This window comes from Sturnus vulgaris, chromosome 5, assembly GCF_052056855.1.
Source record: "Sturnus vulgaris isolate bStuVul1 chromosome 5, bStuVul1.hap1, whole genome shotgun sequence".
Taxonomy (NCBI): domain Eukaryota; kingdom Metazoa; phylum Chordata; class Aves; order Passeriformes; family Sturnidae; genus Sturnus; species Sturnus vulgaris.
Window position 1 is genome coordinate 5,467,923 of NC_142247.1, and position 22,763 is coordinate 5,490,685.

Consider the following 22,763-nt stretch of genomic DNA (forward strand, 5'->3'; position numbering starts at 1 on the left):
GAGAGGGAGGGGACCCGGGGCACTGAGGGATCCCGGGGCAAGGGAACTGCTTGGGGAGCCGGGAAAGAGAGGGGACCCGGGGCACTGAGGGATCCCGGGCACTGAGGGATCCCGGGGCACGGGGACTGCTTGAGGAGCCGGGGCACCGAGACAGCCCGGGGCACGGGCACGGCTCGGGGCACAGAGGGAGAGGACCCGGGGCACGGAGGGAACAGGGAAAGGGAGGGGAGCCGGGGCACGGGATTATCCCGGGGCACAGACACAGCACTGCCGGCACACATTGCCCCCTCACTCCCCTCAGCACTTGGGAGCGCCGGCGCCGCACCAAGGGCGGGTTCTCCGTGAGTTCTCCCAAAGTTGGCGTCGCCCACGGAGGGCGCAGAGCGGGGCGACCTCCCCAGCCAAGCCGCTCCTTTTTGGAGGGGCGGGGGAACAACACGGCTCCAGCGACTGGTGTTTAAGGAAGGGGCAAAAGCAGCAGCGCGTCCCCCTGTCCCAGCCTGGGCGGCCCGGCTGTCCAGCCAAGCCGTGCGGTTGCGGAGCAACGGGACACGGGCGGCATCGAGCGGCGGGGCCGGGGTGCGGGAATTGCCCTCGGGGCTGGGATGCCGGAATTACCCTCAGGGCCGGGGTGCGAGAGTCGCCCTCGGGGCTGGGATGCCGGAATTACCCTCAGGGCCGGGGTGCGGGATTCGCCCTCGGGGTCGGGATTCGGGAATTGCCCTCAGGGCCGGGGTGCCGCGAAGGAAGCAGCTTGTCCAGAAAGAGAAACGCAGGAGCGGTGCCTCGGCATAGAAACAGCCAGTTCAGAATTGCCACCTGAGCATCTGAGAGAGTTTTGTTCTTCTTTTTTCATTTTTTCCTTCTCCCACGGGTGTTACAGCAGTGTGCCTGCCTGCTTATTGCTCGCTCGGCAGTGTTCCTGGAGCTGCAGCCTTTGAGGGTGATGGAAAACCCATCCTGCCGGTGGGTGGATCTGTTCACCGGTGTATGCCAGTAGTGCATATGGTGTGCCTTCGGGGACATTGAGGTGATCACGAAGGAAGCAAGCAAAAAAGAATGGAGAAAGTAGCCAGACTATCAGAGGAGTCCTTTCGAGGAATCCAACGCTCCCCTCCTCCTCCTGACAAGGTATGATGCCAATATAAGATTAATCCACACTTGTAGCTCCTCCTGAATCTTTATTAGGTAGCACTCCACAAAGAATTGGAGAGGAGCTTCTTCGACCCTCCTGAAGGTATTTTAAATAAGCAATAATATCTTCTCCATCTGTTAACACCCCAGACATCCTCAGCTGAAACAGCCATGGATAGCCATATAGTTAAGGAATTTTAATTTCCCTGCTCATCTGAGCCTTGTAGCATCCCTAATGCATTTTCAGCAGCAGTTTACAGGGAATAGCAGCAACCTTTTCAACCACTGTTTTTGCTTACCATGTGCAACGTGTTGCTACCTTGCAATGTGCTCCATACCGAGCTTATGTTTTTCCATAAAAGCTGGATTCCTTGACACAAAGTTCCCAGTTCTATTGCCAGGTCTGCCTTACAACTGCCTTGTATTATGCCTTTCTGTCTTCTTGCAGCCCCTGGCATTCTGTACCGTGTCCTTGTTCTCAAGCATCCCACATTTCCCATCTTGCTCATGCCGGATGTCTCCACTGCTGGCTTTGACCTTCAGAGGCAACTTTGTCCCCCTAGACTGAACCCCCACCTTCTTCACTCTTCCTTCACTTCAGGTCCTTTCATTGACCTTTCAGCTTTGCTTGCCAGGGGAGCTTGGAAGCTGTGTAAGCAGCAGCAGCAGTGCACACATGGCCACTGGCTGCCCACGCCTGCTATGTACCTAGCAGCTGAATAGAAACCAGGTGCAAGGAGGGGGTTATTATATAGTTCTTGAGGTGTTTTTTTTTAATATTCCTTCTTTACAAACTTGATTTCTCAAAATCAAAACCATTTGTGATGAATTTACGGTTAAGGAGCATAATACCACAAGATATGGTGGAAGAATTATGAAGAGAAGTAATAAACTGAAAGTAAATTTCAACTTTGTAGACAATATTCCTGTTTAAGGATTTAAGTGTTCAAAAATCATGCTAACTTTCTGCATCCATCTCCTCGTTCCCCCTTCCAGGTAAGCTCCACATCCATCTCACGTGTCCAGTGCTGCCACACACCTAATAAGGATTCCTGTAGCTCTCTGCTGCCAAGATGTCCAGTAACACAGTAAGCTCATAATCTGTGGGTGGGGCACTGGAAAAGTAGAAAAGAAAAAGCTGAGAAACAAAGACAGTTATTGCAGGGTGGGGGTTTTGTTCTGTGTTGATTTAGTTTGTCTATCAGTTGCCAGGTTTTCATTATTTCTTGTATTTTTGTTTTCCACAGCTGTCCTGTTTGTGCATGGAGTCCAGGTCCCTTTTGCAGGCCCTTGACACTCTTACCCAAAAGGAATTTCACTGGTTCATCCCCAGAGGCTTCCCGTGTCCTGAGGGGGGCTCGTGTGTTGGCAAGGAGAGAAACTGATGGCTATTACTACCCGGGCCACATTGTCCAGGAGGTGAAGGTAACTGTTGATTGGGAACTTGCCTGTAAGAGCATCTATGGTTTTTTCTCTGTTCTTCCCATACCTCACCAGTCCCAAGCCCTTGTTGGGGGGTGTTCCTCCAGTGTTAGAGTGCACTTCATAGCCACTCTTGCCTCCCCACACCCTATTTTCATGTTACCCGGTGATGTCTGGCTGTTTGCTGTGAGGAGCCCTGCAAGTAAGAGCAGCCTGGAGATCAATCCGTTTTTGTAATTAATAATAAGTATAAAGAGTTGTTATTCAGAGACAGACAGAACAGGTCCCTTATCCCTATTTTTGCCCAGCCTAGCAGCAGAGTTGGTTAGTTAAACAGCAGCTAGTAATCCAGAATGTTTGTCTCCAGGGTCCACTTCCTCTTTACCAAACTGAGAGCTTTCCTCATTCTTTCCCACCTGTGTTTCTGAGAATTGCAAGATGATTTTGGATGCCAGACGAAAAATCCCCCCTGCAGGTTTTCTTTTAAAATCCAGTTCATTTTGCATTTTTCAGGTTAGTTAAATAGATTTTGGTGCAAGAGTAGGTGAAGATGTCTATAAGCTTCAGTGTGGGGTAGAACAGATTGGGACAGCTATAGACACGAGTGACATCAGCTGGAGTAGGAGCTGACAGTATTCTTTGAGTAAGTGCACTCAAAGATCTGCAGAGAAGGCTGAAATTCTGGCAACAGATCTTGCCCTCACTCACTGCTGAAGGCTTCAATTAAAGTATTTAAATTTATGACAGTTGTGACTTTTTACTGCTTTGTTACCCTTCTGGTTGCTGAAGAATTGTTTGTTTTCCTTCTGATCGTAATGAACTGCATCATACACAGTTTCCTTTGGCTGCTCTTTTTCTGGTGGGAGGTTTTCCTGATAGAGGTCTGCCTTAGCTTGCTAACTGTGTTGTTCCTAAAATCTAGGTCCAAAGTGAAAGGAAGAGAAAATCTGTCAGCCCTTTATGCCTCGCTTTTAATTTACTTTTAAAGTGGTATGGACACAGTACCACTGTGAAACCCTGGTAGAAGAGGAAAGCTGCATTCCCAGATCATGTTCCACTTCCTGGGATTTCTGCCACTTCCCTCTTAGCACTTAAGCTTGGCTCTTAATTGCACCTTGCAAACTGCCTTGCAAACTTCATGTTTTACCCTTGCAGGGCTCGAGGGAACGATTTTTAATTGAGTTTGACCGAAGTTGTGCTCTGAAGGGCAAAGTCCAGCGTGGCCAGCAGGAAACACCTCTCTATGACATTCTGCACTACGAGGATGCCCGGCGACACCCTCTTGCTCCAGGGGACAGGGTCTTGGCACCATGGGAGGCTCCAGCCAAACGTTTTGGCCCTGGCACTGTGCTAAGGGTTGTGGAGAGCACAGAGGCACCTTTAGGTACCTGCTATGGGAGTTTTGGTTTTCTTAGCAGCACTGGATTCGCCTCCTGCTGCTTGGGTTCTCTTCATGGTGTTTTTATTGGCACTAAGCCACTTTTTTAGGGCCAGAATTAACACAGCTCACAGAAATTGCCTTTGCTTTGTTCTGTGGGTGAAAACTTCCTAAAACGTTAGGGGTTGGGGGTAGCATCATTCCAACACAAGTCAAAAAACATTTCTGATCCTCCTGAGGGTCACCTGATTATCTCTTAGTCTGCTTTCCAGCTATTTCAGGGTAAAATCCCACCTGTTGTGGCAAGTGAGATTTTTTTTATATCTTGTCTCTTCACAGGAAATTCAGGAGAAAGACAGATTTTAAACCTGTAAAGAATAAAATCATGGAAGTTGTTACAGAATTGTCTGAAACACAAGTCATTACTTTTACCTCCTGCTCTCTAGGAGATAAATCACACAGATTGACATGTTGCTAATACATTACTTGCCCTTTTTTTTTTCCCCAGTAAGCACAGCACACAATGAAAGGGGAGTGCTTGTGAGTTTCTGGAATGGGCAGACTAAGGAGGTGTCTTCTGTCCAGGCTCTGCGGATTCCCCTGCCCCTGAGTGAACGCATCATCCTGGAGCTGCAGATGCCTTTGGCAGCCCGGCAGATGGTGGTAGATTCAAGCTTGGATTACCCATACCTTGTAGCACCGGGTTATAGAGCCTCAGGGCACTACAGCCAGGGTCACCTGGAGGTGGACTGCTGCCCAGGGGCTCTGTATTCCACTCATCCCTGTGCAAAGTGCAGCTGGGGGTGCTGCCTTGGAGCCTGGGAGCCCACACGGACTGCAGAGTGCCAAGTGCAGCAGGAAAATGCCTTCATCCCAGGGGCAAGCTTGTCTGAAGAAAAGCTCAGCAAGAAAATAGAACAGGAACTGTCTGAATTGAGGATTGCATCTTCAGAAAGTGTTTCCAGAGAGGAAGAGAAGAAGGAAGATAAGAGATTGGAGACAGAAAACATTGCAAAAGATGTTAGGTCTTGTTTAGAAGAGAACTGTGAGGTTATAGAAATTGAGAAGGTAAAAAGTGATTCACTCTGGCTTTTTTGTTAATATATGGTCTGCTATTTGTATAAATATCTGCTTTGTTACTTTAAGTTTACTATCCTTGGCACCAAGCAATTGTTAGAGATTTCAGGCCTGGTCCTTATACCTGCCTGCTAAAGAATGGAGAGACTTGCCCTGTCTTCCTTTGACTGGGGTAAAAGCTATAATCTGTCATTGTCCCTGGCTGGAGCAGGCTTCTAGAACCTCTTCCATGGATTCAGAATATGAAAAGTGTTGCATAGCCCAGTCCCTCTATATTCTGCATTCTGCTTCTGTGTGAAGGAGGTAAAGGCAAGAAAAGGAAAAAGTGTCAGAAGACTTGACATTAGATAAGGATTACAGTAGGGATTATTCCTACCGAGGCAGGTTCTTCCATGATTCTTTTAACATACTTCTCCACCCTGTTAGAGGTGTCCCCTCTCCCAGTCAAGGACCACAAGAGACTTATGCAGTCCTCAGCAGCTGATTTGGTGCTTGTGAGCAGCCACGGGGTGAGGATCAGTAAGGAGGAGGTTCATGTGCACCAGCTAGTGCCACACTTATCTCCATTGCTCTGCAAGGGTTAGAATCCAAATTCTGGCACATGCAAGAAGCAGGGCTGTCTTTCAGCCAGAGCTCCTCTAGCCTTATCTCTTTTGTACCAGTTTGGACCCTTTCAGGCAAAAGTACTTTAGGTCATTTGGAGACGTAGGGAAACTCAGGAAGTGATCAGAAACTACCTATGAGTTGTTTCTTTAGTAAAGAGCTCCCCCAGAATTTGGTTGCTTTGGGTTTTTTTTTCATTTTCTCTTAAATTTCAGTTACAACGTAAGATCTTATGCTGTAAATTCATTAAATAAACCTATTCTTCCTATTCTTTTCCTCATCAGGTCTGGATTATGATTGCATTTCTTGTTATTTCTAGAGCCCTCAGAGGGAGATGGCTCATGCTGTGGCCGATGCTGCTGTCAACACAGACAGCTGGTTAATGGAGACAGATCACAAGAAAGAAGCAGAGAGCAGACAGCTGGATGCTGAAACTGAAGCTAATTTTGAACATGAGCATGGTATTGGAACTGTTAAGTCTTACCCAAACATAAAACTTAGCACATAATATCAGGATGCATCATGTATAACATCTGTCAACAAAATTCTTGGTGCTTCACAAGAAAATACCATAATGCCATCTTTATATATAGGTATTAATGGTGCCATGGCTTGAGAAGTTACTAATCTTCTCTCAAGGTGAAAGAATTTTCAGATGGAAGTTGAGATTTTTTGGCTTTTATAGCTCAGCTACTGCAGTAGCAGCTTTTGAGGTTTTTTTTAATCTATATCATAGAGCTCAGAATAAATAAAAATTTCCTTACTTTAAAAATTAATATATAACATTAACTGTGACTGTGTATAGCAACAAGATCTCATCAAGACTATTGTGCAGAACAATCCTCTTATCTGTGCTTAAAATTACTGCTTTATAATGTCGCTGAGTAAAATTTTGTTCCCTGAACAGCCAAAAGGGGCTGGATCATGATTTTGATCAATTTGTTGCTGTTCTCAGCTTTATAACAATTGCTGGAATCTAAGAGAGGATTCTGAAAGCCTAAAGCATTTTCTTTTATTGCTTTGTGACACTGCTGGAAGAGGGAGAATGAAAAGTCAAACAGGAGTGTAGAATTCCTCCCAGCTGGTGTTCCAGCATCATTCTATGCAACAGTTGCCACTCAGGTCTGCCCTGTCCTTAGCAGAAAGGTGTGAGCAAACTCTGCTCATGTTCTCAGTTACCCAAAAGCTGTGTTAGCAAGGTTATGCCCCTGCTAATGTCTCCTGTCTCTCAGCAGGATGTAGAGCTCAGGCTTTGCCCTGTCAAAATATTTATCATTTTTACTCATCTCAGAGCAGTTCATGCCTGTCTGTGAGACACCATGTAAATAATCCTTTAGCCTGAGTAGCTGTAAGAAGGGTCAGGCAAAACTCTTGCCTAAATGTAATGGCAAGCAGCTTGTTTCTGAAAAGCTGGAACCTCTTTTGTGCAGACTAAAAACTGCCCCACTTCCAGAGGAAAATGTAATAAAATCCTTGCTTGAATATATTTCAAATGAGCAGACCTTTTGTTCTTTTAATTTGCTTTCTTTTTATAAGCCTCCTATATTCTCATATGTCCTTGCCCTGATTTATTTGAAAGGCCTGTTTGAGTCCAGAGTGGCAGAAGTTCCAGTCCAGCATTCCCAGAGGAGCCCCTCCCTGGGAAGCAGTGCTTTGGTTCCTTTCAGGCACCAGAGCTTCTTTGCCCAAGTGAATCAGTCCCTGGAGAAAGACAGCCTGACCATCAGATCAGCCCTCCGTGTGCAGACACCACACAGCACCACCAACCTGCTGCCTGGGAGATCCACACTTCTGCCAGATCTTCTAAAAGGCAAAAGCACCACAGTGAGTATTTGGTACAAACCAGGTTTAGTTCTTAGGAAGAGGAGATTTGTTTGTGTCATGTCAGAATATTCTCTTCATTGATCTTTCACAAAGGTTTGTGCTGCAACAAAAATGATGCCTGTGTAGAATAATAGTTATGCATAAATAGAAACTTAAAGGACTCCACTTGGGAACCCACGTTGTGCAGTGCAGGGCACATGTGGTATTTTTGCTCAGCTCTTTTGACAGAATGTTTTTCTATGTTAGATCTAAGCTCTTCTAAATAAGCTTCTCAGCCAGCTCTACTAGATAACAAAAAAAATATTCCTCTTTTACACATACTGAAAGCAAAAAAGAGAAAATTTAGGCAGTCATCTGAGGCCCACAGCAAAGAGTGCATGTTAGGGCAGGGGTGGAATTAGAAGTCTCCTGATCTGTAGGCTGGTAGTTTGCCTGCTGGAAAACATCATTTGTTCACCTCCCACCTATAAAACACCTTTGATTCTTTCTTTGATCTCTCCTCGTGTGTGTCATTAAACACAAACACCCACAAGGTACATTTTTTTGCTAAGAATAGCAATACTCTGGAGAATAAAGCTGTTTACAGCCCCTGGGAAGCCATACAGATCAATGTGTTAAGAGAAACCAGTGAAAATGCTGTGTAAGACTGGCAGGAACATTGTTTGAAAGTCCTGTAGTGTTTTCCAGCTTATGGTATTCAAGTTGTCCCCAGGAAAGCACTGGAAGGAGACAGTCTGTTTGCAGAGGAGCAGCTGATATAGCAGGAACATGCTAACTTCACCTGAGAATAGGAGAAAGGAGGATGCATTTGACAGAGGAAAATATTTTGGGGGAACTCTGTTCCAGCCTCAAACAGCTCTAGCAATGTAGAACTGGAATACATGTAAAGTTTGGTGGTGGTTACTTGCACTTCCCTCATAAAGGGCATTGTAAGGAGTTCAGAAACAAATAAACATTTCACTATGGCTGTGAGAAGAGGCCTTTTAGGTGCTCCTTCATCTCTGTACACAGCACAGTGCATTTAAAAACACAAATCAACAACACTACAGCATTGAAATGAAGCTGCTACTGAAGAAAACAGAAGGACTGCTTGAGCATGGGTAGAAAACTCAGACAAGAGGTGAAGAGTTGGAACACCGGCAGAGAACTCCAGGAATGTTCTGGGTTTGGCCAGAGGGGGGCAGGTATTTCTCTTGCTAATAAAATCTGGTAAGGAATATCTATTTATTGTGATCAGAACTTGGATTTTCCACCCAATCCAGAAGCTGACCCAAAGACTGGGGAGTTTTAGGCATTGGCTCAACACCAGAACAGCACAGCCTACTGACCTATAGACAACTCTTAAGACTGAATTTTGGGGCATGTCTTCGTTGTTTAAGCCTAGTGTTTTTTACAGGTTTTAGCATCATCCTCAGTGGTTTTTTGGGAGGGAATCAGCACTACAGTGTTTGTGAGCCTTTGTAGCTTCTAGGCCTCGGGAGTGACATTAAAACAGGCCTGTTCAGGTTTTGTGTGTTTACAGTTTGCATTAGAAAAATACACTGCTGGGACTAAGGTTCAGTTTGCTTTTTTTCCTCTTAGAAATCGTTCCTTAGTGGTGCATCTCAGGAGAGGTGGAAAGAGCTGAACTTCAACAGAGCCAAGATTGAGCACGAAAGGTGGCAAGAGGAGCAGAGGCAGCTGAAGAAGGAGCAGCAGCAAGAGGCAGATGGCACCCGACACCGGCTGCACAGGGACAGCCAGAGGTGATGCTGGGAACTGACTGCTTTTTGTGCTAAATGTTGGAAGGTTGGTAACATCTGCTCCCTGCTGCTCTCCTTCAGTCCCTGCACATCCCGTGTTGTGCTTTTTGCTGGACTCTGCCTCAGAGGGGTCACAGTGATTCCCTACTGGGAATAAAATCGGTGCTTGAGGTGTGAGGGAGTAGATACACAGCATTATCCCCAAGGGCAAATTCCCTTCCATCCTGTTCTCAGACCAAAAGTGCTGACATCAGGCACCAGCCTATGTGGGGCTTTTGCTACCTCTGTTCTGGGCACAGGTTTAATCCTCATAATCTAACAAAGAGTCCTGCAATATTAACTGAACACGGATTGCCAAAATATCTGCTTTGTGTCTTATGCACTGTCTTTCTTTTTTATTGCTCTTTCTTTATGAGAAATTTGAGAAATTTTGTTTTGGAAACAGGCAGCGATTGCGTCAGAGAACATTGCAAGGGCTGAAGAAACAGCTGGAGCACAAAGAAAGAGCTTTGCAGCACATGGCACTGCTCCAGGCTGCTGGGGCTGAGAGGAGCAGGAAGGAATCCTTCTTTCAAGAGGAGGAGGAGAGGAAGGCAAGGCAGAGGCTTCAGTTCTTAAAGACACAGCGTTTGCAGAGAGAGGAGTTGCAGGCAGAAAGTAACAAAAGGAGATGTGAACAAGAGAAAGAAAGGCTGGTAAGGGCAATTCCAGAAGTTATTTTCCTCTTCTGCCATGTTTCCAGCAGCATCTGGAATATTTGTGTATTTCACCTGTTTTACATCCAATATATTATTTACAGATAAAAAAGGATAACATTTTTTTGGCATGTGTATAAAGATGAAAGGTGGAAAGTAGAATTCCCTATCTCTGCCATAAAAGAAGTGTTTCTGCATGCAAGGAATGAATTTCCATAGATTATATCCATTTCTGACTTCTACTAGTGAGAATCATAGTACTATAGGATCATTTGGATTGCATTAATCCAATTCCAACCCCCTGCCATGGGCAGAGAGACACCTGCTACTATCCCGGGGTGCTCAGAGCCCCATCCAGCCTGGCCTCAGACACTGCCAGGGATGGAACAGCCACAGCTTCTCTGGGCAGCCTGTGCCAATACCTCTCCACCCTCACAGGAAAGCATTTCATCCTAATATCTATTCTAAACCTCTTCTTTTTCAGTTTAAAGCCATTCCCCCTTGTCCTATCACTTCACATCCTTGTAAAAAGTCCCTCTCCAGCTCTTGTAGCCCCTTTAGGCACTGGAAAGTGCTCTAATGTCTCCCCAGAGCCTTCTCTTCTCCAGGCTGAACAACCCCAGCTCTCTCAGTCTGGCTCCATAGCAGAGGTGCTCCAGCCCTCTCAGCATCTTCATGATCCTTCTCTGGACTCACTCCAGCAGGTCCATGTCCTTATGCTGGAGGCCCTAGAGCTGGACAGAGATGAAAAGTGAGGATGAAATTTGGCATGAAGGCTGACTGTACAGTTTTGAATGTCTTTGTGTAGGAGTTCCTGAGGAGCAGAATGCAGTCACAGCAGGAAGTGCTGGAACAAGAATCCCAGGAGCAGGACAAACAGCAAAACCAGCACCAGGCTGCCAAAGTGAGAGTGTTCCAGAGGAGAGAGAATTCTCATTTGAAGATGGAAAAAGAAGGCCAGAAACTCCGTGCCCTGCAGCAATACCTCAGGGAACAGAACCTTCTGCTGCTCCGGACATCCCTGCTCGCGTAAGGAAGGGCAGGGCCTGGAGTTCACAGACCTGCTGTGTCCTGTCAGGTGTGAGTCCGTGTGCCAGAGCAGAGTTGTTACATTAGGATTCCTGGAGATGTCTTTAACCTCCCTTTCACTGCAGCCAGAGTGCATTTCCACTGCTCTGTCCTTTACCTGCCTTTCTTCCTGGGGTCACTGGCTTTCCCCTCCGCTGAGAGGGAACAGCAGGGCACATCCAGAGGCATTTCTCTGCATCAGAAAGGAGAGGGTTTCTAGTGCATGGCACTATGGTGAGTGCCAAAGGAGAGCAGGAGGAGGTTGGGCATTTCACATCCTGAAGTGAGTGCTCCCCCTTCCTCACATCATCTGAGGTACAAAATTCCCTGTGGCACAGCAATGTGTTGATCAGCTCTGGGAAACCAGAAATTTCAGGTGGGTATTTAGGAAAGGAGAATGGACATGGCACCATTTATTTGCTGAAACAGTCAGAGCTATATGGAAATATCTTTATTTTACACAGAATTATGCTGACATGAATACTATATATGTGATACCTTGTTTCAAGTAATGCCTAGTACCAAACTAGATACAAAATTTAAATTCGGCCTGACTTTCTGTGTACACTTAGAAACATGATACACATTTTCTGGCACATTATAAAAATTTATGCCTCTTGCTAGAATACAGCACCAGTGATAATGGCAGTTGCTTAAAAAAAAAAAAAAAGAAAAGTAAAATTAAGAAAACTTGTAAAAGGGAGCTCCTTTGAAATCCTGCCAAATCTTCTGAATGGCCAGCAGTTTCCTAGCAGTAAGTGTCAGACTGCATTCCTCCGGGGATAATGGAGAATCTATGCCTTCAGCTTTTCCCTAAAAAGACAAAGTTAAATCTCTCATCCAGATGTTTACAAACTACTCTGAGACCTTAATAGCTAAAATGGGTATTTTTAAACTTAAGGATCCAAAATGTGCATGAGCCATCCTCAGACTTTTGCTTACAGAAAAAAAAAAAAAAAAAAAAAAGAGAGGGAAAAGGAAGGATGAACTTAAATAGAAGGTGAAGGCTTTAACAAACAAAATGTCAAAGTTAAGGCCTGAAATGTAACTTGCCTCAGATTATGGAGGCACAGTTTTGCATTTTAGACGTGAAATCTCATCATTTGGAACAGTTTCCACTCTGTTGAGTGTCTGGAAAAGTTGGCTGGAATTTGCTCAGCAAGAATATGGTTGGTTGTGCCTGGCACACACCCTGCCAAGGGAACGTGGGTGCTGGTGGCACATGGAGATTTTCTTTAGGTAATGTTTGGGGGTTCCTTGCTTCTCTTCTTGTTTGAGTTCTCTTTCATATAAAATCATGTGCTAGTCAGGGCAAGGCTCTGCCTGCTTATGACTCTAACTAGACTTAAAGAAACAAGCCTGAAGACTTAAAAGGTGTTAAATTCTACTCCTGCTTTTATCCTTATGCCTTGGAAATGGAATATGCAGTGATTAAAGGAAAGTACATGAAATACACTGAGCTGAATCTAAACTTATTTTTCAGATTTCATTTATATGCTATTCATCATTACTTTATAATCACCATAAAATAGCAGATTGCTTTTGCACTTTCTCTTCATTGCTTAACCACCTGAGAACACACCACTGCAGAGATCCTGCTCCACTGCTGTTTCACACAGGGTATGTCTGGGAATATATTCAGTACCACACTATTTCCAATCATTTATGGACTGTATTTCTCACTATTAAAATGCAGCCATAAAATCATTTTAATACTGCTATTAAAATAATTGACTGTAAATGACACGTGTAATCCAGCTCTTCTGCTGGCTTTATTTGATTTTAAACATTCACAATGTGGTTTTGATCCATCAGGAAAATGCTTGGGCTCAGGTTTGAAACCTGCAGGAAAAAAACCCCTAAGTATCTGCATATCAATTGAATAGAGTGAAACCAGGGGAGTACCAGGGAGGGTAGTAGAGAAAATCACAGAGAGGGGGAAAAAAAAACCTCTTAAGTTTCAGAAACAGAAAAATTAAGACAAGAACAAATATTCCCAGAAGTTGTTTTTTATTATGGAATTAAGTTTTTCTGCCTAGGTAAATATTTTATTATGTTGTTTATAATCCAAACTCCTATCATAATGTACTAGAGTACAGAAGTTTGAAAAAAAATTGAAATAGTCTGTTTTTGCCATCCAAAATGACTAAGAACAGACCACTACATGCAGGATGTTAGGATACTTCTACAATAAAAGTAGAAGTTAAAAGTACAAAAAACAAACAGTTTTACTGGCTTTTTTCAGCCTGAATGTGTTGCTTAAGTGATGCTAGAACATCATTTCTCATACCACAGTGACAGGTAAGTCAGTAAATTTAATATTTAACCTGATATATTTTAAAACAGACTTGATCAATGACCATCTTTTTGATGATGTTTTTAAAAACTACCAGAGCACATTAGCTCTTAGAACTGTCCAATTGTGCAAATTCTTCCTGCTTTCTGGAATAGACCTTCTGATCATCCCATGCCTGGTGCTTGGCTGAAATGACTGAAGGCAGCATTAGTGGAGAGCGGCCACTACACATCACATCCCTGGGGTACACCTGACTTCTCACCTTCAGCTTGGCTCTGTGTCAGCTCCCAGGCAGCCCAGGTAACCCCCCACAGCGAGAGGGCAGCAGCCACACGAGTCTATTTGAGAGCAGAAGCTGCAGTTTTGATGAGCAATGGCTTAGCTGCCTCCAGGATGTCCAGGTCAGGGTCCAGTGAACGTCCCAGTCCTTCCAGAACCATGATGGCAAAGATGATGGAAGCAAAATTACTCTCAAGCTTCACCTAGAAGCACAACAGACTGAATGGACTCAGTGGACATTATTTTCTTCTGTACCCCTTCAACCAAGGTACCAGCTCTGCCTAAGCTGGGAGGGAAGGGAAGAGGCTGGGGAGAGCATTTGCACATCTGAAACTACAATGCAACTCTAGCAGTTGAACTGTGCAGCCCTGTGGCTGACAGCCCTAGTTCAAGCCACCATAGGCCTTTTGATTTCCAAAGTTGTTTGCAACTGTGGAAAATTGTCCCCCAAATAATCAGTTATAATGAGGTATCTATAGTGTAAGGGACTGTAAAAAAGGTAGGAAAAATTATGTGTTACAAAAATATCCCTTTTAGTAAACAAGACCAACCGTTACATGAAGTATTGCGACAAAAAAAAAAAACCAAAAAACCAAAACAAACAAACAAAACAAACAAACAAACAAACCTCCAAACTAGAAATTTGGCTTGGCAGAGTGTGTATAAGACCTGAGAAACAGCATGCCTGCAACACTTGGATGCATTCCTGCAGTTCCTCTCCTAGCAGTTTATTTCAGAAGTCAGAACCCTTCCTTGTTAGCTCCTCATGTTTCCAGTAGTTCTCCCTCCCCACATGAACTTCCAGCTACTAAAGGCAGACAGGGACAGGACCTCACCTTATGGGTCATCAATAGTTTGAAGACACTTGAGAGGAGATTTCCCACCTGAAGCTGGAATACACAAAGAGAATTTAACAGGTGACCAAAAAACCTTTTTGTTTCAGTTTTCAGTGCCAAGCTGCACTGAACTGCAGGTGAGTCAGACTGTGACATGGTGCACTTGCCTTTCCCAAGGCAATGGTGTTCCCCCGGACCTTGGTCACAAGTTCTGCCATCTCAGCCTTGAAGCGCTCGATGTCCTGGCACTGGTTGGCACGGGCATGGTGGAGGATCAGCTCTGCCACCCTCTCCCCCTGGGAAACAGGTTGAACAGCACCATCAGAGCCTGATCACCGGTGACTTGCAATCAGATGTTTGCAGTTCTTGCTTTTAGTAGCTGAGAAGTGCCCCTGGCAGCATAGGATGGGCCTACAGGGATACAGGGTTTAGCACGGATTCTTTGGCATGCTTTGGCAGACCAAGCCTACCTGTGTCCCACATGAGGTGTGTTAGTGAGCCCTGCAGCTGAGAGACAGCACAATGCTTGTTCTCAGAATGAACAGGAGGCACCAGCACTGGGTTCTTTAGTCCATCTAACAGCGAGTTTCAAGGGGGGAGGAGGATAATGTAGTTCCCCTCAACTGGAGGAGCCTAGCAGATGTCAGACCCCTCCACACACACCGGTTTTCCTTCCTCTCTATAGATGCTGACACAACACCAAAATAGAGGAAGGCATATAGGCCTTCCAACAGCAAGGCTGCAGAGGGTGGCAGATCAAGATGTTAACCCATTCCCTACTCTTCTCTAGCAAAACCTGACAGATTCTGCAACAGTGGCTTCCAGGCAGTCCTAACTTGCAGCAGAAGCACTCCTAACCAGCAAGGAGCAGCCAGTGCTTCCCATTTAGCACCGTCTGAAATTGCTCCACTCTGGCAGCCTCCTTGCTGCAGCTGAACAACTTCTCCCTGTGTTTGGAGATAAGGTGGTAGCAAGGCTCCTTGCCTCTCTTAGCATCTGAAGGGGAAATAGAAAACTCTCACTTTGGCCATCAGATTCCTCATCCACACATGTCTGAGAGGGGCCTCCTCACCTGTCCCTGGACCACGGCGGTGAACACGGCACGGAAGTTCTGCATGTCGGCGCTCTGCAGCTCCGCCACGATCCCTGCATCCAGCAGCACCAGGCGCAGCTGCCGCGGGGGCGGCCGCACCTCCAGCACCAGCGTGTCACACAGGTCCAGCACGGCCGCCTGCTCCCGGGCCGTGCCCTGCACCAGGATGTTCCCCGGGTGCAGGTCGGCATGGACAAAGTTGTCAACAAAGATCTGGAGGACAGTAAGAGTGAGAGCAGCTCGTTGTAAGCAAAGCTGGTCACGCCAAAGCCCCCAGGCAAACGGCAGAGGGTTGTTTGTGGGCTGTTCTCTCCCAACAGAGCACCACATGGACGCTCCAGAAGCCCCAGGCACTTCTCTCTTGGGGACACAATGCAGGACAAGTGGATTATCGCTGGTCTTGTAAACTGGGGGAAAATGTGCCCGAGAAGTCATGGCCAAAAATGTGTTATTCGATTCTTAACAGCAGTGTTTTAAAAGCATCTGCTCTGTGATGTGCACAAAACCTAGCTGCTCTCTGAAGATGTTAACTCAAAGCCAAAGGCACACCTTGTTACTAAAATGTTATTTCCTTCTCAATGAAATAAGCAGTGGACTTGATTGAGAATTCTGCAACAAAGATGAGAAGAGTGGCTTAAGATTACATAAACTGGCAAAAGCTCTGAATTGACTTCAAAATGATAAATGACTAAAACTTTGTGGAGAGCTGCTCTCCCCTCTAGCTAGTTCCCAGGAAAAACCTATTTACTATCTGCCATTTGCCTGGAAGATGATAATTCTTATTTTAAATGGGCTAACTTTCCATAGCAAACAACGGGGTATCACCCTTGGCAGCACCACAGCAGGTGGCTTCTGCTGGAGACCACCTCTGGTACTCAGGAAGTCATCAGAGCTGTGTGAAGTAATCCAGTGTTTGCTAGAGGTCAAGTAGGACAGCCAGGAGCCCCAGCAGGGAATGGCAGTGCCCTTTGGCAATTAGCCCTAAACTGGGGCACACTGGTGGGTCTTAGCAAAGAGTACTGCAGTAAGAATAGGCTGTTTGCCATTCAGTGGGAAAAGGGACAGTGAATGGTTAAGTTTGTCTAGTGTAGGACACCAACCCACATTAGAACTGTATTGGGAAGTAAGGAAAACAAGAGAAGAGGAAATAAATCTGTGTAGCTCTTCTCTGACTCTGCTAGCAGTTATCACCAGAAAGGACTGGAAAGAGACAAGAACAAAACAGTACTTCCCCCTTCCTGGCGACTTGGGACTGCAGGACTTCCTGCCCCAAGGAGATTATCTTTGTATTTCATGGATTTCTCCTATGAATTTGTTCAACTGTCATGTAAATAATTATTGCTGTGTGGAAAAATATGGTTTTGGTGTTGCCTGAAAAAAATTACTTCTGCTAATTGTATGTCCTCCTTATTGAGAAACCCTACACAACAGATCCACATTTATATTCATGCACTCATGACTGCATAATCTCTGTCAGAAGCTATTCATCTTTCTGCTTTCCAGAGTTAAGAGTCCAAATTATTTCACTATTCTGGTATGGAAGCTACTCCACACGAGTAATCATCCTATCTGCCTTCCTGTGCACCTCTTCTAGTTCTACTACAGCCTTTGAAATGGAGGGTCCTGGACAGCAAGGGACTGGAACTGCAGAGTACTCAAGAAAGAGGTATTTGTTTTACTTACAGGTATAATGTTGTTTCTTTGCCCTTTAATTTTTTTCTACTCCTAAACTTTGAAACAATCTTAGCATAAAACTATTCTGGTTCCAGCACTGCTTTTCTGAGTGGTAAAAGCTATTTCAGAGCCTGTCATACTACCTGGAGCCAGAACTGGAGGTTCACTGTTGCCCTAGCACAATGCTGCAGTTAGCAGCAGCATTTCATCTGACACACTGCCCACACACTCAGTTCTGTCAGGAGCTTTTGCAACTCTTCCCTGCTGCTTCTCGTGGTTCCTCACAAGACACTTGTACCACCCTCTCAACACTCCTTTCCAGATTATTTGGGATTATTTCAGCTACAGAAGAACTAGATAATCAGAAGCTGAATCTGGTCAGGTTTGTTGTCTTTACTCCAAATTTAGTTCTCCCTAACAAAAAGGCAGTTTTATAGGAGTTGATAAATGAAGAAATCAGCTCATTGTTTTCCCTCTGAGTCACATCCATAATCTCTGCAGAGCACATGACATTTGCTAATAATGTTGCACTTTAAGGTACTTGGGCAATATGTGAATATTCATTGAGTGGATTAGTGGGTGTCCTGAGCAAAGGCTGACCAAGGTGCACAGGCCAGTCCTGCTGTGTGTAGGCAGATGGCCCCTCTGCAGTGGCAGAGCCCTGTGGCAGAGCCTAAACAGGGGTGTAACCTGCCCAGGCTTTACCTAGACCAGGTACAAGTAGGAAGGAAATTGATTCTCTCTTTAGCCACATTGTCTTACTATCCAAATTGAGTAGCTTCTGCAGGAAAACAGCCTTCACCTGCAGCTCCAGCCAGGTGCCTACCATCTTTAGCAGCATGTCCATGCCCATCCTGGCCAGTCTCTGCCGCAGCTCCGTGCCAATCTCCACGTGCAGGTAGCGTGAAATGGGCTCACTCTCCTGAAACAGAGACAGAGCTGGAGTCCAGCACCCCCTGCATCCCACCTCCCAACACACCTTCACCTGGGTGCCACGAGTGGGGGAAAGGTGATGAGAATACCCTCGGGAGGACTTGGCAGAAAAAGCCTGTACCTGGAGTGATGGAGAATGTGAGAGAACCAAAGGTTTGTTCCTTACAAAGACAGAGGTATTCCAGGGACAGAAACACCCTTGCCAGGGTCACATGCAGGAAAATTAAGCCTGAGAGTAGCTTTGGTCTGTGACTCAAACATCCACATGGGAAGTGAGGCAAGGATCAGGAAGTGTCAGATTGCTGAGCCCCTTGCTTTGACCCACCACAGAGGAGAGGTGAAGCGTGGTGCTGGTTTGCAAAGCACAGGCAAGCACAGGGTGGCTGGACACACTGCTGGTCTGCTTGGTTTCAGGCCAGGTGTTCACTTCTATATGGAGTTGTCTGCTACCTGTCTTCTGGGATGCACTGCTTGCAAACAAAGAGAGTGGAATAGACGCTAAGGAAGGACATCAATCTCTTAAGCAAATTAGGAAAAAGCATCCTTCTGCCTCTGATTCCTCCTTCTCAAAAAGAAACACCTCCTTGCCATGCTCTCCTTGAGGCCTCTCACTGCTGCCATTGCACCCAGACCCTGCAATTCTTACCTCAAATGTTTCCACTAGAACATCTGCGGTTACCAAGGGCCAAAGGGGAGTTGGAAACTTCACAAAATCGACATCTAGGAAATTCTGTCGGAAGCGCTCCAGATTTCTGGCTTCGTAGCGTAAGTCAATCTCAAGGGAGAAATAGAAAAGCAGGTTGGAAATTAGATCCAACTAGGATTAGACCTTCAGGATCCTGTGTGAATTGCAATGCTCAACACCAACAAAACTAGTCAGAAAGCCAGAATGGAAACAAAAAAAAAAAAGTGGTGCTTTTTTACATGCTCACAGCCTCCCTGATGGAAGAGGAGCAGACTGGGTAATGGATGGTCCACATCCCAACACCTTCAAAATATGGGTCCCTTACTAGAGGCATGGTGTCTCAAAATAGACAAGGACCACGTCATATTCAAAAATGCAACAAACTGAATCCTATCCTGAACCAAAGTTTGCTGTCCAAACAGCAGGGCAGGCAGACAGAATAGAAGAACTGCAGCCCCAGCCCCACGTGATAGAGAGGCAGCCACAGCAGGAAGAAATTCAATGTAATGCATACAAAATAATCCACTGTGCCGAGTCCAGGCCCTGGTTCTTCTGTGATCCAGTGTCTTGACACAAGGGCATCTCTCCTACTGCTTGCTACTGCTCCAGAAACCAGGATAACCTTGCCTCACCTCCCTTGTCTGACAGTGGGGAATACCTCAGGAATGCTTCTTGTTCATTCAAAGGGAAAAAACTACAATGAGCCTATCAGCTGTTCTCCTAACCCTCAGCCTTCTGCACATCCACCCAAGCTCTGCCAAACTGGTATGAATGACCTCAAGTCACAGCTGACCACAGTCAACAGTTCCCAGTATGGATTTACTGTGTAGAGGTTTTGCAATTGTAGAAAACAATTAACGTTTCCAAAAGCTTGTTACAGACTTCAGACTCTGCAATCTAGACACAAACATGAAATTAGCAGATAATGGCTCATTTTGTAGAAACATAAGCCGAATTGAGCCTGCAGTGATATCTCTGTAAGTTTGACAATAGCAATGTTTCAGGACTGTGTCTTTAGAAGACACAGTTTTCAGATCTGTTTGCCAGATTTTACTGACACTGTGAGTCTGATGATAATACAAAGTAGAATGTGTTATTAACTTCTATGAAAACATTATTTATGCCTATATATATATATGTTTATATATATCTCAGTGCTAACAAACATGACTAGCGAGTACAGACTGTAAACATAAATGTAAAATTATATAAAAAACCCACTTGCCTAAGTACTTGCTTGGAGAGATTCTTTCCTAAGGAGAGGTGTCTCACCAGTGTTCACCTTTCACAATGCTGCAAAAAGGACTGTGACTGTGGCTAGCTAACTGTTCAGGCTGTCCACTAGAAAAGACATTCAAAGTCTAAACATTATTTTCAAAGTCTAAAAAAAATAATTTTAGATCTAATAAAGACTGTTTTTTGTTGCTTTGCTACTTTGTGAGCATATAAACTTTCCGGCAGTAATGTTATGTGATTTGATTAGACTAAAGAACAGAAGTAAAGAACAAGCCAGCCTTCATCTAACCATTTAAAATGTGGTGAGAACATAGAGCCAACCAGTAGCAAGACAAAGGGCAGGTTTGTTTCAGTAGCTAGGAGCCATGGCCTGGCACATACCTGTTGCATCATGAGCTTCTCAAACTCCTCCACAATCTCTGTCAAACTGAGCCACTTGAACCCAGGGAGAAGTCCAATGATTCGGCTGCCCATCTTCATGAGAAACAGATCCATCTGGACTTGGTGGACCAGCCCAGGGTGCAGGACCTGCATAAGAACCAGCAGTGGCAACATCAACGGCCCAGACACTCCGGTTCAATGAGCTGAAGTGATACATTTTAAATATACAGAACCCAGCTTGTTAGAATTGGAGGCAACCAGCTTCATTGGCTAGTCCTCAGAAGAATTCACATTTTCCATTGATTAAGCTATAGAGAAACATTTTATCACTGTCAAATTCAGTGTATCTGTGCTGCAGACAACAGTCTCACCTAAAGTCATTTTCCACCACTTTCAGTCTTGCCCTGTCGCTGATTAGTGTTTGAAGCTGCTCAAATATAAGGTTTCTTTAAATAAACTTCGCGGGAACACACTTTAATGTTCCAGATTTCTTCATGTGAGCAGAGAAGGAGGCTTGCTGTCTGCTGTCTTAATAGTAATTATTTTAATGTAAATTGGGCCCTTGGAGGCATTCCTTGTACCCACACGCCACGTCAGACCTTGAGCTCTCAGTTTGGGAAGAGCTGAGGCCACTGCAAGTGTAGATTGTGACTGGCTGGAACAAAAGCACTGAGAAAGGACACTAAGACTCAGAGTCAGCATCCCTTCTTGTTCTACCTGGCCCTAGCCAGCTACTCCTCTCCATGGGAGTTAAAATCCGACAGACCTCATCCAGCACGCTCCATTTACACACATCTACCATCCAGGCACATGACTTACTTTAATGGCTACAGGCATGAGATGTCTGGCTGCTGTCGGATTTGCGTTCAGGAGTGGCTTGGCCCCCTGCTCCGTAAGGGACATCCTGCTCACGGGACTTCCCTGGGAGCGGTCTGCAAAACTCAGTTCATCCCTGCTCCTCTCATCCCGTATCTCCTCGCTCTTCCTCCTTCTCAGCCACCCGAGGAGGCCTCTAAATCCTGACACTTCCCATGCTTCAAAGGCGGACCTGAACTCCGAGCGTCGCTCCAGCTCCTTGGCCCGGGAGCCGGCAATAGCAGCCAGGTCAGCATAGGCTTTATACACCTGGGCAACGCAGCCCGAGCCGACCGGCTCCCGGCTCGGGAACGAGAGGATGCCCGTCCAGTCCTCACCGAAGGCCTTCCTCAAGAGCTCGTCGGTGTGGCCCCACGGGTGCGGGCTCACTTCGACGTGCAGCTTGGAAAACTCATCACAGAAGGCCTCCGAGAAGAGGTCCCTGCGGGTGCTGGCCCACTGGCCCAGCTTGACACACGTGGGACCGGCGGCCTCGGCCGCCCTGCGCAGCAGCCGCAGCCAGCGCTGGCCCATGCCGGGCCACAGCCGGCTCAGCGGGTAGAGCAGCAGCAGCGGCCCGAAGCGCAGCAGGAGCCCGCAGGCGCGGACCCCCAGCCGCAGCACCAGCCCCAAGCGCCGCAGCAGCCCCCTGGGCGGCCGCTCCGCGCCGCGCTCCGCCGCCCACGCCGGGCCGCGCTGCCCCGGCCTCTCCTTCCAGCCGGTCCCGGCGGGCACGGCCGCGGGCACGGCCAAGGCCAGAGCGCTCCAGCGCGGGGCGCGCAGCCCGGAGCGCCCCAAGCCCGCCCGCCCGGGCAGCGCCGGCCTGATCCTGGCCGCGGCGGCGCGCGCGAGCAGCGGGAGCGGGAGCAGCCGCGCGGCGCCGCCTGCCACCATCGCGCGCGCTCCCGCCGCCACCGCGCGCGCTCCCGCCGCCCGCGCCGGCCCCGCCGGGGCCAGGGGGCGGGAGGGGGGCGCGCCCAGCCAATCAGCGCCGCGGAGCGTGGCGACGCCCCGCCCCTTAAAGGGCCAGCAGCGAGAGCCTGGCGGGAGCTCGCGCGCGGGCACGCGGGCGGCACCCGGGTGCCGTGAGGGGAGGCGCGTGCCCGAGATGTCCCCTCCGCGCCGGGAGCGTTCCCTCGGGATCGCGCTGTGCTGGACGGGGACAGGCGGGAACGGCCGCGCTTGGGCCGGGGGCCTTCACATCTCCATCTGTTTAGAGTCACAGGAACACTGAATAGCCTGAGCTGGAAGGGACCCATCAGGATCATGGAGTCCAACTCCTGATCCTGCACGGGACACCCCCAGAGTCACCCCGTGTGCCTGAGAGCGTTGTCCAAACGCGTCCTGAGCTCTGCCAGGCTTGGTGCTGTGACCGCTGCCCTGGGCAGCTGTTCCAGTGTCTGACCAGCCCCTGGGTGAAAAACCTTTCCCTAATACCCAGTCTCAGATCAGGGCACAGAAACCGTGCTGCAGGTTTGAGGAATTCCCGGCCAGGTGCTGTCCCGCGAGGAGTCTGTGACCCGGCCAGCCTCGGGAAGCCGTGCCAGTGACA

At 47.0% G+C, this 22,763-nt stretch overlaps 2 protein-coding genes across 3 annotated transcripts; one reads left to right on the forward strand and one right to left on the reverse strand.

Annotated features, from left to right (window-relative positions):
• The first annotated feature begins 624 nt into the window (after nt 1-624).
• On the forward strand, nt 625-12,414 carry LOC106849390 (uncharacterized). The gene is made up of 10 exons (XM_014869963.2): nt 625-1,131; nt 2,131-2,222; nt 2,382-2,559; nt 3,712-3,940; nt 4,443-5,002; nt 5,934-6,075; nt 7,194-7,438; nt 9,020-9,183; nt 9,626-9,875; nt 10,684-12,414. The coding sequence occupies exons 1-10, from the start codon at nt 1,060-1,062 to the stop codon at nt 10,906-10,908; spliced, it is 2,157 nt and encodes a 718-aa protein (XP_014725449.2). The 5' UTR covers nt 625-1,059; the 3' UTR covers nt 10,909-12,414.
• Nucleotides 11,626-22,105, reverse strand: ADCK2 (aarF domain containing kinase 2). Of its 2 annotated transcripts, XR_015803638.1 has the most exons (9): nt 21,176-22,105; nt 20,357-20,503; nt 18,701-18,829; nt 17,948-18,043; nt 15,427-15,660; nt 14,522-14,650; nt 14,355-14,408; nt 13,502-13,721; nt 11,626-11,756 (listed from the first exon to the last, which is right to left on the reverse strand). XR_015803638.1 is itself a non-coding variant. In XM_014869952.2 (8 exons), exons 1-8 carry the CDS (start codon nt 22,103-22,105, stop codon nt 13,578-13,580), a joined length of 1,863 nt encoding a protein of 620 aa, XP_014725438.2. In that variant the 3' UTR covers nt 12,937-13,577. The 2 variants fall into 2 exon arrangements, 1 of the variants encoding a protein (XP_014725438.2); XM_014869952.2 differs by lacking the exon at nt 11,626-11,756 and having other exon boundaries at nt 12,937-13,721.
• Between the last annotated feature and the right edge of the window lie 658 nt (nt 22,106-22,763).

Excerpts from the sequence above, each read along its gene's own strand:
- ADCK2 (XM_014869952.2), bottom strand. The coding sequence starts at position 22,105 with ATGGTGGCAGGCGGCGCCGCGCGGCTGCTCCCGCTCCCGCTGCTCGCG. Across the intron at positions 20,504-21,175 it reads TCATGCCTGTAGCCATTAAA|GTCCTGCACCCTGGGCTGGT; the intron begins GTAAGTCATGTG and ends GTTCTTATGCAG. Across the intron at positions 13,722-14,354 it reads AACTATTGATGACCCATAAG|GTGAAGCTTGAGAGTAATTT; the intron begins GTGAGGTCCTGT and ends TTGTGCTTCTAG.
- LOC106849390 (XM_014869963.2), top strand. The coding sequence starts at position 1,060 with ATGGAGAAAGTAGCCAGACTATCAGAGGAGTCCTTTCGAGGAATCCAA. Across the intron at positions 5,003-5,933 it reads AGGTTATAGAAATTGAGAAG|AGCCCTCAGAGGGAGATGGC; the intron begins GTAAAAAGTGAT and ends TGTTATTTCTAG. Across the intron at positions 9,876-10,683 it reads AACAAGAGAAAGAAAGGCTG|GAGTTCCTGAGGAGCAGAAT; the intron begins GTAAGGGCAATT and ends GTCTTTGTGTAG.